Genomic DNA, 19,346 nt, shown 5'->3' on the forward strand with positions numbered 1-19,346 from the left:
TTTTTTTCGTTTGCAGAAAAAGGCGTGAGTTGTTTTTTCAGGGATCTATAAATCGATTGGCTGCATGTTATCGTTTTTTATCGAATTGTATCATTGTTATCGTTGTAGTACGATATAGTCGTTTTAAAACAAAACACAATGGGAACGTCAAAATACTTGGCACAAATGTACCTCTCAGAAAATTTTTAGATTTTTACGAAATAATTACCTTATGATATTGAGTACAAACTATAAAAATCGTAAAGACTCAACAAAATGCATTTTGACAAAATAGTTTATGAAAACATTTCTAGAGGGAATCAAGCATAACAGAGGCATTATAAGAATAAAAACGCCTATGAGCAAAAAATGTGTGTATAAAATATAAATAAAATCAGAGATCTGCATTCAAAATATATGTTTCACCTATTGGAATTTGTAGTCGTGTGAATGGTCGAATTTTTAGAAGGGAAATCAATGCTTCCAGATATATGGAGTTCCAAATGAATGGGGTTCAAAAATGCATTTTCAGTAAGTAGTAGTATAAATTCATTAATTATTCATTATTAGATCGTATTGCACTATGATAGAAACCGTAAAGACTTGACAAAATGCATTTTGAGAAAATAGTAAATAAAAACTTTGTAGGGGGCTTCTAGCATAGGAATGTTGTAAATAAAAATGTAAATAAAATCAAATTTTTGAACTCAAAATTATATACCTTATATGTTTCCATTTTATCGGGCATGTTCTGGCATTCACTTCAAGGGCAGAAGTGTATCGAACACACGCCGAGGTGTTCTGTAACACACTTTACACCCATTTGAGGTGTATTCTTTACACTAACATTTTCATAGTGAGAGTCGGGTTATTCACTAAGGGTTGTGTTCCATTTTCTTCAACTGTATTGCTCGCTTGCCACAAACAGCTGATTTGAAGTAAGGCCAAAGAAGACAGGGTTACCATATGATCCTCTTAAATCAATCAACAAATTAATGATATTACAGAGTCTTTCATACATATATTTTATGTTGCGAATAATAAAATATTAAAAAATAATAGCAAAATTATCGTTAGAACTAACGAAATTAGTAAAAAATTAGAGAAACCATGTTAAAAACGAATACAGTTTATAATGTATGGCAACACTATTTCTGCAAAGTACCATGTTGGTGTTTATTTTTGTCGCAGTTGAAAATTTCAATTCACGTGAGAACCAGAACAGGAGGTAACTTCTGAGGGGAAGTGTATGTGTGAAGTGAAAACAACACAACGTGAACAGAACATACCCGTAATTTGTCTGTTCCCGTAATGCAAGGATCTAAATAGGTAATTTCTTCATTAAAACAATTTGAACCAAAAATGTATTTATAAATAAAATTGGCCCAATTAATGCTGCTCAAAACAAAATTAACTTTTTGATTTTTTTATAAATAAGCAATTTTTGCAAGTAATCAACTGCATAACCATTATTTTTCATTACGGCAACACATCTACGAGGTATTAAATCAATAAAATGCTCAATTTGATCCCTGGATGTACTATTTCTTGCATCCTGAGCCATTGCTACCTAGATCAGGCATGCTTACCCATATAAGCTACCGTAACTGAGGCTCGATGGGTAAACACATTTTCTCTTTCTTTCTCTTTGCGTCAGTCGTTTTTAATTGTGAATTCTCAGTTACGCTCGCACAAACTTGCTCTCAATTTAATTTTGCCCAACACTGAACTAGATACTCCAAAGATTTTCATGAGCCATTAATTTTTGGATTTTCTCGCGGTAATTTTTTTCATGTCTGAGTGTTTAACTTTAATTCATTCGAGAACAAAATATGTCTCCACTGGGTCAGATTCCAATTAATATAAGCTTTTGCGAAAGCCAATCTGGCTTTACTATTATTTTCAGAACGTTCTTGATCGTTTCAATTCATTCATCCAAGAACAAAATATGTAGGCCTTCTACAATAAGTCATCCACGCTCTGTTCTTGAGGTTATATCCAACGATAACCGTCTCACAAATTCCGTTGAACTGTTAAATTGGTATTTTTGCTGCTATGACAGTTAGTTGATCCTCTATCAGTACGGACAGATAGAGTTGCATAAAATCATCTTATAACTCGAGAAATCACTGATTAATTTATGGAATATTTCTCCGAAATCATTTTCTGTGATAAATTTTATTCGCAATCACTGGCATTTAGCTGTTTTATCGTAGTACTGTATTTTTTTCAGTCCTTTCTATTTTTTTCTTTTGCAGTAAGTCAAAGGCTATATCAAAATCTGAACCGATTTTTACGAAACTTTTCACACATCATTTCGTGCAACTCGAAAGATATATATATATATATATATGAATCGAACGAAAAAATATGTGAGCTATATCTAAATCTGAAACGATTTTCACGAAACTTAACACATAATATTCTAGACTCAATTCAGACAACTATGACAAATTTCGTGCATATCGAATGATATATAGGGGCTTTGTTACACCATTTACCTTAAATCGGGCGAAATATATATGGCAGCCATATCTAAAACTGAACAGATTTTTCCCAATTTCAATAGGGTTCGTCCTAGGACCAAACAAACGAGCTGTGCCAAATTTCATCCAATTCGGCTTATAAATGCGACTTGTACTTTGTTTACAATTTAACATGGACAGACAGACGGACATGCATTAATCGACTTAGGAAGGAGCTGATAATTTTGTATAAAGTTTAACTGTTTACTCGTTTTTGTGTTATTTTTAATAACCTCCCAAACTGTTCTTTTAATCAAAATTGTGTTCGATCTCCTTTGATAAATTTTCATAAATTTCTGCCCTTTCGGATGGAAACTGCAACAAAAACAACATCAAGTTTGTAAAAGCCCATCCTATTAAATTTTGTCGCCAATTTAATCATGTACAGCGCCATCTTTTAGTATTTGCATCAACATCTGTTTTTTTATATGTAGTTGGCAAATCACATACCGATACTACCTACTACTATGTGAATCAACATCTCATTGGTTATTGTGATTGACGCATACATTTCCAACTGTGTATTTCATTGACAGGTACTGCGAAAAATACCAATTTTACGACGCTCCGTGTTATATTTAAAATTATTCTGATTTTTTGCAGATTACTTGTCCACGAATAAACAAAGAAAATGGCTGGTGTTGCTACAAAGGGATCCACATTAGTGAACAGTAAGTAAAATTGAAAACCAAACACACGAAAATATTCTCCAATTTGGAAAAATACTCAAGTCTAACCTTACATTTTCATTATGTAATGTTTTCATTTTTTGTCATGGACTTGCAAACTTCTTCATGTTACGGCTGCTGGAATATTAATATTTGATTTTCTTGTCTTTCCATTTAGGATTGCTTACTCAAGCTCGTCCTCAATTGGACACCTTCTTGAGATACGCCAAGGTGGAATTAACTCCACCCACACCAGCTGACATTCCTGCTATTCGTCAAGGTATCGGCCGCTTGGTTACTGGTGCTCGTACCGGTGCTTACAAGAACTTGACCGTTCGTGAAGCCTGGTTGAACACTTTGGTCACCATGGAAGTTGTCTTCTGGTTCTACATTGGTGAATGCATCGGCAAACGCCACATTGTTGGCTATGATGTCTAAATCTACGATTATCTAGCATCGATGAAATACATGTATTTTTTAGATTACTTTTAAAGAATAATTCATAAAATTTGTGCGCCATCTCTATCTCTCCAGCGAACGGCAGTGTGTGTTTTAAAAACATTCTGTGTTAAATTTCATTTGCCATTGGTGATTGAATTTAATTCTGCAACAATAAATGAAATTGAAATACTAATGTGATTATGGAGTTTTTTTTTATTATTAATTTAGAGGGGGAGTTGCTGGAAATAACCCCCTTATATTAATCGAAGTATATAAAATGGTTTATATTTGTGGAATTTTTTTAATTGGTGAGACCGGTCAATGATATTAAAATTTAAATTGCGGTGTACACTATATGAAGAAAAGCCATTTTAAATATTACTCAACAAAAATAGTTCCGTGTTCAACTCTTCATATATAATCATCAATTAAGGGGTACTTCTATATATGGGGTAATAAATTAGACCAACATTAACCACATCGCCACATAGTTTGGTACAAAAATTGTAATATAAAAAACAATAAAAAAAATTCTTATAAAAAATTCAATTTATTTGCCAAGGCTAATTCTGTGCCAAACGTGCTGTTCCTTTCAAGATTGTGATTATTCTGAGACAAATTCCCTTCAGGCCGATTGTTTATTATACCTTCTTTTCGACGGCGGGCATGATTTCCGAGTTCATCGCAAATACACTGGTGGCCAAAACTAAAGCAACCACACTGTGTTACAGGGTATTATGTCTTTGTGCATATGTTTGTAACCGGGAAAAGGAATCGAGATAGACTTATGAGAGAATATGAATAGAATCATTTTCTGAGTCGATTTATGAATGTCCGTCCGTCTGTCTGTCCGTCAGTTGATGTTAAATTGCAAACAAAGTACAGGTCCCATTTATAATCAGATTTGGATGAAATTTGGCATAGCTTAATAAATTTTATTTGGCCTAAGGACGAACCCTATTGAAATTGGTGAATATCGGTTCAGATTTAGATACAGCTCCCATATATATTTTCGTCCGATTTAATGTAAAAAAAATCCCTATATATCTTCCCTATATCTTTCGATTTGCACGAAATTTGGTATAGCCTACTGAATTAAGTCTAGAATGATGTGTGCTAAGTTTCGTGAAAATAGATTCAGATTTATATATAGCTTCCATATATACAGCCTGTTTTTGTAAAATTCCAAACGAACGAATTCGAGTGACTTACGACCAAACCTTTATTTATGTTTATAAAGGTTTTCTGATTCAAAACAAAAATAAATGACATATTTTTCAAAACCAAGGAGTTTGGTCGTAAGTCACTCGAATTCGTTCGTTTGGAATTTTACAAAAACAGGCTGATAGTTTCACCCGATTTTAGGTAAATGGTGCATCAAAGTCCCTGAAAATCATTCGATTTGCTCGAATTTTGGCATAGCGTACTAAATTAGGTCTAGAATAATGTGTGTAAAGTTTCGTGGAAATCGGTTCAGATTTAGATATAGCTCCCATATATATTTTCGTCCAATTTAAGGTAATTAATTTATGCCATGTTCTGACGGGCATCCGAACAACGTAGTTCGCTCTCAGAATTACGTACATGAATTAACCCGTTCATACAACACTATTCATAATTCATATCATCAGAGTTTTTTATTTCAAATTTTTTGTTTCTTGTTTTACACCAAATATGTAACATATTTTAGTGAATTACATAGGGATCTAAATAGAAAAAATAATTCTCTTTCTCCTGACTATAGTATGAACCCATATCTATTTACTTTTCATTCATGTTTTCCATTTTTTCTGAAAATGTTGTTGTTTTTAATACATTTTTATATTTTCTCAATTCAAATGTCACATACTGTCACAAATAAAATTTTGGAGAATTTTTTGTTTGAGTTGCCCCACATTTGTTTCTTGTTTTGTACGCTAATTAGAACCAAGGAAAAAGAAATGCATATTGCATTATGTAGAAAACAAAATTTACATCCTGCTGCATATATAAAAACTATAAAATTTTTTACTTTTCATTCATGATTTTCAATTTTACTGAAAAAGTTTGAAAATTTCATAAATATTTTCAAACTGTCAAAATTAATTTATTTTCGATAAATACTCTCAATTGTTAGGGATGGGACAAATTTATTGGTTATTCAGAGAGTGATTCGAATTGAACAACGTACAAAAGTCGGTGTTCGCTCAGACAATTTTGTATGGGGAACTAAGTAATTCCTTCATAATTAAGGGTCGAACAACGAATGAGAGAGCGAACAACGCTCGTCTGGACATGGCATTACTAAAGTCTCTATATATATTTCGATTTGCACGAATTTTGTTATTTTGGAAATCGGTTCAGATATGGATATGTCATAGCTTCTATATATAATTTCGACCTATATATGTTAACTGTACACCAAGTAATCTGGATGTCTGATTGAGATTAAATTTTAAACTTTGCAGCATACCAAATAGCGTGGGTCAAGTTTACTTTAAATCGATTTACAAAATTTAGTATAGGTTGCAGAAGGACATGTGTAGAGATTGATGTTAGTCGGTTTAGATATAGATAAAGATCACATACTTGAATTCGTTCAATTTCATGTCAATGTTTCTTCAAAAAGGCGAAGTCTGTTAGGATGCATCTGTTTAATATATCCATAGTGGTGAAGGGTATCATATTGTCGGCCCTGTCCGACTTCACTACTTTACCAGTGATTGTGAATATAATTTATCACAGAAAATAATTTCGGAAAAATATTCCATGAATAAATCAGTGATTTCTCAATATATAAGTTGATTTTATGCAACTATATCAGTACGGAAAGTTCAGCACGGAGGAAAGCTGATAAGCAAATTGTCATAGCAGCAAAAAAAAAAAAAAAAACATTTAGAGTTCAACAGAGAGTTTATGAGATGGTTATCGTTGGATATAACCTCAAGAACAGAGCGTGTACGAGCTATGGTATCAGGCCTACATGCCTGGAAACGTTCTGAAAAGAATAGGAAAGCCAGATTAGCTTTCGCAAAAACTCATATCAATTGGAATCTGACTCAGTGGAGAAATATTATGTTCTCGGATGAATTAAAGTTAAACATTGAACACTCAGACATGAAAAATTACCGTCCAAAAATGAAAGACTCATCCCACAGTATTGCAGGGGAAGAATGGAGGAGGGTCAATAATGGTATAGGGCTGTTCATTTTTGGAGTTTGATATACTTACGCAATTTATAAAGTAATGGATCTGTTTGTTTTTAAAAATTTGGTGAAAAACTCAAGCTGAAGAAAATATACAGATTGTTTGTTTTTTTATCTTGACAATAACTCCCAAACATACACCAAAAAGAGTCAAACATTGGTTGGACCAAAACAATCATCATATAGAAAAATCTTTGGAGTATCATAGATAGCAAAATCAAAAGAGTTTCACAAAACAAACAGACATAACCTCTTCCCAAAGGTTCAGGGTGCAAGGAATAGTATACCCATGGAACAAATTGAACGTTTTATTGATTCCAGGCCTCGTAGGCGTGCTGCCGTAATGAAAAGTAATGGTTATGCTGTCGATTACTAGCAAAATTTGATTTTGATTTATATGATTTAGTTTTGACCTAGCAAAAATTGACTCAATTTAGATTTTCATAGAATATTTTCTATTTCTAAATAAATTTGCATTTATACAAACTTTCACTGTAACTTTATTAAAAAAAAATACAGGTCCTTTATGCAGTTTGCAATTTCAGTTGCTTTAGTTTTGGCCACCACTGTATATCCCGTAGTATATCAAGAAGTATAGATATGTAAGGTGAATATACGTCCCCTTTTTTAGAGGACAATTATCTATTTTAACTAGCTGTCATCTATAAAATGTATGTTCTCTATCTGTCATTTATTTCTATAATCGGTCATCTTTGTCACCTATATTTGTAAAACTTTGAAGAATATTTATTTTTGTAGATGAAAACAAATTATTAATATTAAGAAAAGGTATTTTAGGTATTTTCAGAATTTTTAGACGCATTTTTCGACCGAATTATCTGTTATTTTATATTTTGTGTTCTAATTGAGTAACCAATTTCCATAAAAAAATATTAATTATTAAATGTTGGTATTTTTAGGGTTCCTTGACACGTGGGTTCTATGTTTCCAGGTGTTCCGAATATAAACCTACATTTTCATTTTTTTTTTTTAAATTTATTAAAAATTTACCTTCAAAAGTAAATGTAATTTACTATCCTCGTGGCTTATGGGTTGCAAAATATCCTGGAAAAATATAGTCTACGATATCCTTATGTAAATGATATCGAGATTATTCGCTTAAAACTTTTAACGACTTTTTAACACATTTTATATATTTAACCTACTAGTATTTTAATTAGAAATAAACTTTTTTCTTTTTTGTAATCTATTTTCATTTTCAAAATCTGGTCGCCATAAGATATGTCTTTGTAATCAGAACATTTAAGGCTATTCTATATTATCTACCTGGACTTTTTTTAATATATAAAAAACAAATGAATTAAAATGCGGCTGGGACATTTAACATAGCGAAAAGGTTTCGAGACCTTTATATGCGGGCTATCTTCAAAACGGGCCAATATTGAAATATTAGGTATTTTAAACTGCATTTACATTAGAAATTATTGCCGGGTTAACCTCCTCTATGAGTATTCATTTGTCATATATGTAATTCAATTGACAGTTTAGATCTACTCGGAATCCGGAACAATGTCAAAGTACTACAAATGCTGGGTCTTTATGAAAAAAGTATTTAACATATCAAGAATGCTATCTCGACTTAAAATTTCCTGAAATTCAAGAGAATATTACCTATCTCGCTCAATACATCTTTGACTGATAATAGATATTAATCAATCTTGAGGATATAATTTGTTGGTCCCAGCACGTGAAGACCCTTAATAATCAATTTTCACACAGCTGATTACGTATGAGTGCAACTAATAAGCGGCGTACAAAATACGGCAATTTGAATATGGTAAGAAGAATATTAAATAAAATATTATTCAAATGGATATAAGAGATTCCTAATACATGTATGAATTTAGTTGTTAATAAAATATTAAAATTAATTATCAATTTCATCAAATAATTTTAAATTAGCTAAGCAACATTTGTCACACATCTCTCTTTAAGATGCACCCTAACAGAATGACGGAATTTTTGCAAAGACGTTTCCAGTTGTGATTCATTCATTTGTTTTTGCTAGTGGACGGTAAACAATTTTGATACTAATTAATTTTGTAAAAATAAATCTCAACGCAAAATGGAGTTTCCTCCTTGCCCTGCATCATTGAAGCAGATTCAACATTTTCTAAAAATTGCCCAGGAACATGATTCCCGAGACATTGTTGTGGCCTATTGGTCTAGATTATAGTAAGTTTGGAAGATATATTTTTTGTTTTCTATTGATGTTTTAACATATTGTTTCTTTTCCTTCAGTGCCCTGCAGGTGGCTTTGAAACTTACAACCCAACAGCCAGAGGAAACCAAACTGTTATTGGGTAAGGAAACCTAAAGAAGGGGTTCCAAAGAAAATGGATTACCTCATATACATGTAGTGTATAGATTTCCCATTTCAAGAAGTATTGTCATGACGATGAATATATATATTTTTTAATATTAAGAAACCTTACCGTTTACCGGAAGTCCTCATATAGGTGGATTACAAAATTGTATATTAATTTATATCACAGTCAAGATTTTAAAAATATAGAAACTTTTCTATGTTCTCACCTCAAAACTACACACATATAGGTGCTTCCTAGGCCTATTCGTTCACTCAGTAGTTCTCATTTTAAGTACCTTTTAGTTCTAGCCCTTCTCGTTCGCTCAATATAATTGTTATCATTTTTAGCATATTTTAGTTCTATTCGTACCAATAAAGTCGCATGCAAAGTTCTTGGTTTAATAGTTTCGAACACGAAAAAATAAAATAAAAATGGGTTAACTAGTCTAGTGTCTGTGTGGCCAAAGTAAATTTCCCTGGAGTTTTCCCAAAATTCAACTAGTCAAAATAAACAAATAATCTAATGCGCTTTATTTCTAGCTATTATGGACTGGTTGGAAACCGTTAAAAAGGAACAATCGGAGAATGAAGCTATAACGAATGAAGTTGCTGCTCAGGCTCATATGGAGAACTATGCCCTGAAACTTTTTCTTTATGCCGACAAACACGACAGGGAAGGCAATTTTGGAAAGTAAGAAAATTTTAAAATAAAAAATAACACATAGGTATACTTATTACAAAAATAATAACCTCATCACTTTAGAAACGTTGTTAAAGCCTTCTATTCAGCCGGTGTTATATATGATGTATTGCAAACCTATGGCGAGCTTACCGAAGAAGCCATACATAATCGTAAATATGCCAAATGGAAGGCAGCGTACATACACAATTGTTTAAAGAATGGCGAAGTTCCCATATCGGGTCCTATGAAAGACGAAGAAGAAGGTGATGATAACGATGAAAGTAATATCGATAATAATACTATGGGTTCAAATCAAATTACCCCAGAGGATGGTCCTACGAATGAATTTAATGAAGCCGCTGGTGGTGATGATAATTCAAATGATGCTGCAACGGAGGAAAATGAAAATCCCGCTCCATCACAGGCACCACCAACTGTTGAAGAAGTTCTAAATAACCCCAGTAAATTACCATCTCCCCCCGTGGAAGAAGAAAAACCTGGCGGTTTTGAGCCGTTTGTACCACCCGCAACACCACATCCAGTATACACACCAATAACGCCCGTTGCTAATATACAAATTACACCCGAACAAATGATAACAGCCCAAAAGTATTGCAAATATGCTGGCAGTGCCCTTAACTATGATGATGTTAAGACGGCAATAGTTAATTTGCAAAAAGCCTTAAAGCTCCTTACCACCGGTCAGGATGATTAGGAAACTAGCTGGTGTGTGCTTTATATGTATCGAAATGTTGTTTTTTTTTTTTTAATTTAATAATACACGATTATATTCCAATTTTAAGTGAGCAATAAAAATAAATAAAAGTGCTTTTTAGATGCATCTTAACAGAAATAAAAATTAATATTAAAAAAACATTTATTTTTCCCGGGCTCTCATAAGGCGTTGATTTGTTAAAGAATATTTTTCCTGTACTCCCATAAGGCGTAGATTTATTAAAGAATATTTTTCCTGTACCCCATAAGGCGTAGATTTATTAAAGAATATTTTTCCTGGGCTCCCATAAGGCGTAGATTTATTAAAGAATATTTTTCCTGGAATCCCATAAGGTGTAGTTGTTTTGAAGAATATTTTTCCTGGGCTCCCATAAGGCATAGATTTATAAAAGAATATTTTCCTGGGCTCACATAAGGCGTTGATTTTTTAAAGAACATTTTTCCTGGGCTCCCATAAAGGGTAGTTGTTTTAAAGAATACTTTTCCTGGGCTCCCATAAGGCGTAGATTTATTAAAGAATATTTTCCTGGGCTCCCATAAGGCTTAGATTTATTAACGAAATTTTTTACTGGGCTACCATAAGCCGTAGATTTATTAAAGATTTTTTTTACTGGGCTACCATAAGGCGTAGATTTATTAAAGAAATTATTTACTGGGCTACCAAAGGGCGTAGATTTATTAAAGAGTCTTTTTCCTGGGCTCCCATAAGGCGTAGATGTATTAAAGAGTCTTTTTCCTGGGCTCCCATAAGGCTTAGATTTATTAACGAAATTTTTTACTGGGCTACCATAAGGCGTAGATTTATTAAAGAATTTTTTTACTGGGCTACCATAAGGCGTAGATTTATTAAAGAAATTATTTACTGGGCTACCAAAGGGCGTAGATTTATTAAAGAGTCTTTTTCCTGGGCTCCCATAAGGCGTAGATTTATTAAAGAGTCTTTTTCCTGGGCTCCCATAAGGCGTAGATTTATTAAAGTCTTTTTCCTGGGCTCCCATAAGGCGTAGATTTATTAAAGAGTCTTTTTCCTGGGCTCCCATAAGGCGTAGATTTATTAAAGAGTCTTTTTCCTGGGCTCCCATAAGGCGTAGATTTATTAAAGAGTATTTTTCCTGGGCTCCCATAAAGCGTATATTTATTAAAGAAAATATTTACTGGGCTCCCATAAGGCGTAGATTTATTAAAGAAAATATTTACTGGGCTCCCATAAGGCGTAGATTTATTAAAGAAAATATTTTTCCTAAGCTCCCATAAGGCATAGATTCATTAAAGAAAATATTTTTCCTAAGCTCCCATAAGACATAGATTTATTAAAGAAAATATTTTTCCTAAGCTCCCATAAGGCATAGATTCATTAAAGAAAATATTTTTCCTGGGCTCCCATAAGGCATAGATTTATTAAAGAAACAACCTGCAATTATCGGAAAAATTTCCCCCACATTTTGAATTATTTTTCCCATTGAAATAAAACCAACATCTATAATTTATATTACCATTAAAATGTTATTTATATATTTTTTTGTATTTCCAAAATTCAGATAAAATAATTTTAAAATAAAGATATTAGAAAACATATCAAACGAAAGGAGACTAAATTTTTCATTGCATTTTTGTATTTTTTTCAGTTCGACAACATAAAAACTTAAGAGTTGGTCTCAATGACAAACTAGCTTTGCGCTTTTTTGAACAATGAAATTAAAAAAAATGTTAGAAAATGAGTATATGCATATGCTTTTCAAGACAATGTTTGATGTTGTTCCAGAAATTCATAAATTGTTACAAAAAAATATGTAGACGACGACAACAACAAACAATATTTGCATTGTTTGTCTATACATCACGTAGTACATATTATTCATTATATACTTTAAACAATGTTACAAACGAAATTATTAAATTTCTTTATATTAATATTTTAAAGAATTATATATGTTTGTGTTAGAGGCTAAGAATGGCTAATAGCTAGGTAGACGACTGAATGAGAGAGCGAGATTGAAATCGAAAATGTAAAACTGTTTGAACACAGTTTGGGATTATTGATAATTTGTTAAATGACTGGTTGTCGTTTTCATAAAATAAAATATTTAAATTTAGAAATTCTTAATATCTAAACAAAACAAGTAGATGATAGTAAATATTAAATTTTTCCATTTTTTAAATAAGGAGATTCAAATGAGTAGTAAAAAATGAAAGTAGAAAGTAAACTTTCCAACTCTGGGAGAAATCTGTTATGTACGCTTACAAATAATAGAGTTTCTTTTCCAGAGCATTTTGTGGTGGCTGATACAAACTTGAAGCCACCAATGATGCCAATTTCTTGGCATATTGACATACAGCCGGCACTCGTGTAGTGCCTGACCAATTGTAGTACAAATGGGTCATTTTGTAGGTTAACAATTGCATTTGATCCGGTGTAAGACGAATATTGCTGTATACGACATTGTAACTGGTGGGTGCCACAGTACCTTGACGTACCGATTGTGAGACTAAATAGAAATCATAACGTTCGGGTAGGGTGACGACATCATCGACCACGGTACCAGGTGGTGGATTACGGCCTCGGGCAAATACACGAGTATTAATGGATTTGGTGACAACAATATATGCAAACATAGGTGGTTTTTCCATTTTTGCCCGTTTATATTCTTGTTCAAGTTTCTCCACAATATCCTTGACCTCATGCTCGTACACCTGTTTAAGCGAGCCCTCACCAACGCCATCTCTGTAGAATAGAATACGATTTGGTAATTTATCATGTTCTTTGCGGTATTGACGCAATGCCTTGGTCATCATGGGCCACAGACTGTTAGCCAAAACATCATGAGAGCTACACTCAGTTACTGTACTGTAGAAGGTGGCATTGATTTTCAGATCCATAGTTGCGACAAGAGCACCATAAGCCTTCGATTTATCACGTGCACTCTTGGCAACATCATAACCAATGGTCATCAGGCCCGACAACGGTACATCAATCATCCAAGGGGTATAGCCCAGCTTACAATTGATTTGTATGGCTACCTTTGTGCAAATGCTCATAAGACCACGTTGATTGCCGGCGGATTTCTGGGTAATAACTTGGGTGGGTACAGCACGTTCTAGACAGCCTTTTTTCTTTATTGAGGCGTATCTATAGAAAAAATAAACCAACATTTGAATAAGTTTATGTAAAATACATGACATCCCTCCTTACCTTTCGGCATTATTATTTGGCACCAAACACATAATTAACTGAGGATCTTGCCGGCAACAATCTTCCATGGCTTGTATAAAACTATGATTACGATCATCATAGATCATAACTCTATAACGAAAAAAAAATGAATACAAAATTAATATAAACATAATCGCCTTAAACTAGTATGCCTTGCTACTTACTCTCTCGGTCTGTCGATTCTCATGTTCATACCATTGGCCGCCCGTATCAGCGATTCAACAAAATTACGTAGGTCTCGGGAGTTACGATTTGTAGCAATGACAGCCCATCGTTCTAAACCGCGGGAAGGTGTTGTGAACATGCCCATGCTACGACAATGGCGGGTCCAATCGGCTTGTTCACCAGATGGTTCTCTGAAAGGTTTTTTTTTATTAAAACATGTAAAAAAAGTTCAATCGGCCCTGGCACGAGGAACCTTAAAACAAATAAACAGGTTGAAAATTAGGTTTCGACTTTTAAAATGTGTATCCCCATCGATAAACTATTTCATTTCTTCTCACATTACAACTACGTCAACCAGAAAGGTAAACTCTAGGATTAAAATTCGGAAAGCACATAATAGATAACAAGCTTCGGTCACCTCCATGAGGAGACCATGGAGGTGACCTCCATGAGGAGACCAGGATGCTGTTAGTCAAGCAACATAATGTGTTTTTACCAGACAATTCCTGCAGGCATGCTATCTGCCGTGTCATCTCAACCATCACATTGTGATGTCTGATCCACCTCCACGACATAATCGTCAGGACTTCATGCACTATCGTGAAAACATCCAAGACATCATTCCATCGGACGTCAACAGATCATCGATAGCGATTAAATCGTTCCATCAACAAGCAGTCTCCGAAGATCCGTGTACCGCAATGTTCTCAGAATCCTAAATAGCTGTTCCTTCTGTCAGCAAATCCCTTACGACAATCACCATCTATTCAATTGTCGGCCGAGCCTACAAGTCTATTGCCCATAGACTTATGGCTTAAAATAAAGGTGCCACAATTGCTCCGGCTACCCTCTTCAAACCCTAATTCAACTAACACAAGTTAATATATTTTATGTTGCCGTTCTCAGGTTTAAATACTACTCCATTGCGTAGCACTAGAACTCGCGTATAGCTGGCAACAGACCGAAGCCTGAAAAGATAGCTGTGGTTTGTGCGGAAGATTTTAATATGATGACGAAACTGGTGCTTTCCAATGGTTAAGGAATGTACGACGTTCGGAGATTATATATCCAGCTTGTTTATTGATGGCGGATTACCAATTTATGTCATTAGTCAGACCTGAAGACACAATGGATATGTTCGATGAGCTTTAGCAGTCTCCTACTGAGGGCGGAATGCAATAATACATGATGGGTATTGAAATCCCCCAGCACCAGAATGGTTATTGACTTCCAGAAGATTTCGAATGCCTGACGAACAACAAGGGCACATAAATTTAAAGGCCGTAATGTATACGTTAAGCACCTCTACGTCGGCAGTATCTCAATCAAACGAGATAGGTATGTACTGAACAGAATGGTGCAATAGGAATGCTAAACCTCCACATCTCATACGATATTTTCTTAATACGTTGTATGCATCACAGCTTTGAATTGAAACACCATAAACAAAAACCTTAAGGTAGTGAGAAGGGAAATTCCCCTCGAATTTTCCCAGTGGTTACTCACTTTAATTAAGGAGATCCTAAGAAGGTGATCGCAGTACGTAATCACCCTGCTCTGGGGAATACTACACTGCAAGTGTTGGACTTCCCATTTCCGAACTCCAAATACAACAGGCGTCTAAACATATAGTTGATTATCCAACGTTTCAAACCGGAGAATGATTTTCCCTATGTCCTCGAAAAACTTATCTAGGTTGATGGTAGATAATGCCTTCAATTAACTTTTCGGTTGTTAAGTCTTCAACTGATATTGTGGTGCTATCCGAACAAGAAATGCCTTCTTTTTCCATACTTACTTTCTGTGATCTCTGAAGACAATTTTCTGTTGATCCAAAATGCGACCTTTGACCTCAACCAAACGGGTATCCAATTTCATATTCCAATCTGTTAAAATGCGCATACTATCTTCGGTTTGTTGCAGGCGATCGTTGAAGGTACGCAGACGTTCAATACGTCTATCGGGATTCATGCGGGTATGATCGGCCATGGCGCGCATAAGTCTGTAACGAAAATGCTTCCATTAATAGGTCAACAGTTCAATAAAGGATAATACTTTCAAACTTACTGGAAATTATTACGCATACTGTCATTGAGGCCTGTGGCACGACAAAGTTCCGGAATTAAAATGACAACTTCCTTTTCGCCACCGCGCAATGAACGTTCCTTGGCTTTTGATAGCAGCAATGGTTGTTGAGGATCACGAATGCGAATATTGTATTTCTATAATTAAAGAGGCATTTTTAACATAATTTTCTACATTTTTTATTAAGCCATAATTTACCTTATAATAATAATCCATAAAGGTAACCTTTTCACCTTTCATGCTAAATGTTTCACGGGGAGTTTTGTGGAAATCGATGTCATTGATCCTGTAGGTTTTATTATTGTAATCTGTTAGAACAGTTAAGCCGATAATATGACGTTTAAAATCTTCACGGAAATCTCGAGCATTTTCCTGGCAACGTCTAAAGATATCGTACACGGTTTCGGTACGCATAACTTTGTGGGCAATTTCAGCACATAGCAAAATATCTTTTTCGTGTTGTCGAATCGAGGTTTGATAACCCGGCCACAATTGCATACGATATTCACGTAAATCAATCTGAAAATTGGAAATATCAGAAATTATTCTTTCAATATGAACTTCTCCAAAAACCCCCTACCTTAGCAACAGGATCATAGAAATTACGTCCGACAAGCTGAAGTTTTAAGCCCTCCATTGAACGCCGCAAAATCAAGTTGAGAATTTGCAAAGACTGCCATTCGGTCATGGAAATAACACCCACATATTTGATGGTAATAACATAGTTCTCGCCTTGTTTGGACTTGGTATGGAGTATGGTTTTCTCCTCCTTTAATTTGGTGGTGGTAAATAATTTCGAACCATCATATAAATAACCACCCAACAGCTCACGATGTTCCGATAGTATACCACTCTTGAGACGTCTCAACTCAATTTCGGGAGAGAATGAAACATGATATTGATGAATCTTCCATGTGGGTGTTGTTAGCAAACGGAAATAATTTGTTTGCAAGGTAATTTCTTTACCCAACGAACCGGTTTTACTTATAACATCCGAGGGTTTAGTATAAACCAATGATACTTCATAGCGATTGACACGATCACGACCGCCACTACGACCATCGCCTCCGGGACCACCACGAGATGTTGATGGTCTTTCTTTTTTAACCTGAACTTCATCACCATCGGGATCTTCTTTTTTGATTGGTATATTCGGTACAATCGTTGACGAAGATGGACTGCGATCGGGTGATACGGGTTCACGTTTAACACTGACACTTGTCGATGATGATGCACGTGAATAACGATCAGGTGAATCGGGTTCGGTTTTAATTACTTTTGGTTTCTGAAATGAAAGGGAGAATAATGTATTGTTATTATCAATTAATCTAAGAAAAAAGGGGACAAGCATATCGGAATTTTGGGGTTCTTGAGCGCGTTATTCAATCGAGTTCGCTGATATTTGGTGAAAATCGGTTCAGATATAGATATAGCTCCCATACATATTTTCGTCGATTTGCACAAGATTGGACATAACGTACTGAATTCAAAATTCATATGTCACAAAGAAAATACCATCGATTAAGTTTGTTGTTGTTGCGGACTCAAAATATTGTTGTTGTTGTGGTTGGTACCCCTAGATGACAATGGGTACCTCTTATCCCTCCCATGGGTTCTGTAAGAACCCCCATATGGGCTTCAAAACATTTGAAGACCCCCAAATTCTGTCGGCTGTACCTTAACCCTGTTTACATATCCTTTTTTTAAATTAATTAACTAGAACACATTTTATTTTCTTTTAAATTCATTATTCAAATTCATATTCATTTTAAGAATAAACAATTTCTACTTAAAGATTATACTTAGATTTACTTAAATCTAATTATATCCATAAGTGGAATCAAAATCTATACAATTAAAAAAAATCAAAGAAAAAGGCACAATTTAATCAGCAGGATACATACAAAAATTATTAATTTAAATTTTTGTTTGTCAATCCCATTTCGGTGCCAATATGCACTAAATTAATAATCCAAATAATACCTAACACCTATTGAGCTCAAAGGGGTTATTATATAGTCCTTTTAATTAATAAGGGCTGATTCTGTTTTTCTCAACTAATGGGATTAACAATTAACAATATTGACTCTAAATGATGATAAAAAAAAATGAAATATTTGTATATTTATATAAATTTATATTGATTTATATATATACATATGTATATGCTCATATATATGTATATAGATATATATATATATATATATATACTCATATACATGTATGCCTATATATGTATATATGTTCTTATATATATATAATGTTCTTATATCTATAGACGTATTTTTAAAGAAATAAAAAAAAGAAATTATGTACATATGAATAGATTTTTAATTTTGTACGTTGGTGCAGGCTCATATAATTTTTAAAAACAATTTAAAATTATTTGAATTGCAACAAAAAAAAACAAGAATATGGAATTTGTCCAAAAGAAACAACAAAATAATTGAGAAATATCTCGGCTGACCGTCGAGGAACTTTTAAAAAAACTGGGCCCACACCATCCCGTCTGTGACTGGAGGTGATGGTTACCCTTGCTCTGATTTTATCAGCGTCAAATATTCACGGGCTCTTGTTGACGTACTTACTCCGTTTCTTCTTTATAGCACGTTGGGTTTGAAGCTTACGATTTTGTTGAACGCCGGCACTAACAGCTTTAAAAGTTCAATGCGGTATTGTTGAAAATTGAAAGAATTTTGGTGATCAATGATTTTGGGTACTGTGTTGAACAATGGTCTTAATAGTCGCTTCCAAAAGATTCACTATTGGCCAAAATGTTGAAAATTGATAGCAATGAGATGTTGGGGTTATATGCCCGGAGTACTGGAAGCCTGATATAATTTGCCTTAATATCCACAAAAGCACACGAAAAATCCAGACGATTAGCAAAGCGAGCAATCCGGCTCCGGAACGTTGTGCCGTGTAAAGGAATTGTAAAAAAAACAAACAGAATTGTTGATGGAGTAATCCTTAGGGTTCAATATCGCCAATGGAATATCACCAAGCACGTGTTGTTCACGTTGGTAACGTGTACCCAGCATACATATATTGCTGTGCGGTACCGTTAACCAACGGGACTTCTAGAAAAAGAACCAAAAATTTGGTGTGAATTTTTTTGTTTAAAATTTTCACCATTCTTTTTAAAAGCTCACCTTAATAGAGAAATTTCCTTAAGAAATTGAACGTGTTTTGAACACTTCACAATAAAACTTTATGATAAGCAATTCACAATTTCGATTGTGCAAAATTGTCTTTATGCACTTGCTGTCAGTGCTACCAACGTCGGCGCTGAATGACGACGTTTTTTACGCCGTCGCTTGCGCCGTCGGGTTATGGTAGGT

General features: G+C 34.1%; 3 protein-coding genes across 3 annotated transcripts; 2 read left to right on the plus strand and 1 right to left on the minus strand.

The window, feature by feature from the left end:
• The first annotated feature begins 3,005 nt into the window (after positions 1–3,005).
• LOC133321037 (ATP synthase subunit g, mitochondrial-like) lies at positions 3,006–3,658 on the plus strand. The gene is made up of 3 exons (XM_061530139.1): positions 3,006–3,038; positions 3,107–3,175; positions 3,351–3,658. The coding sequence occupies exons 2-3, from the start codon at positions 3,136–3,138 to the stop codon at positions 3,608–3,610; spliced, it is 300 nt and encodes a 99-aa protein (XP_061386123.1). The 5' UTR covers positions 3,006–3,038; positions 3,107–3,135; the 3' UTR covers positions 3,611–3,658.
• Positions 3,659–8,884: 5,226 nt separating this feature from the next.
• On the plus strand, positions 8,885–10,524 carry LOC133321036 (vacuolar protein sorting-associated protein VTA1 homolog). The gene is made up of 4 exons (XM_061530138.1): positions 8,885–8,994; positions 9,061–9,122; positions 9,668–9,818; positions 9,891–10,524. Exons 1-4 carry the CDS (start codon positions 8,885–8,887, stop codon positions 10,522–10,524), a joined length of 957 nt encoding a protein of 318 aa, XP_061386122.1.
• Positions 10,525–12,782: 2,258 nt separating this feature from the next.
• On the minus strand, positions 12,783–17,290 carry LOC133321039 (protein piwi-like; the record flags this gene model as incomplete). Its single annotated transcript, XM_061530140.1, has 7 exons — positions 12,783–13,671; positions 13,735–13,845; positions 13,920–14,111; positions 15,719–15,922; positions 15,988–16,142; positions 16,204–16,524; positions 16,586–17,290. Coding segments are annotated over 7 exons (2,577 nt in total), but the record flags the coding sequence as incomplete, so codon positions are not given.
• Positions 17,291–19,346: the final 2,056 nt, after the last annotated feature.

This window comes from Musca vetustissima, unplaced genomic scaffold (genome assembly GCF_032173495.1).
Source record: "Musca vetustissima isolate MV318-11 ecotype Yass unplaced genomic scaffold, APGP_CSIRO_Mvet_v1 utg38805, whole genome shotgun sequence".
Classification (NCBI taxonomy): Eukaryota; Metazoa; Arthropoda; class Insecta; order Diptera; family Muscidae; genus Musca; species Musca vetustissima.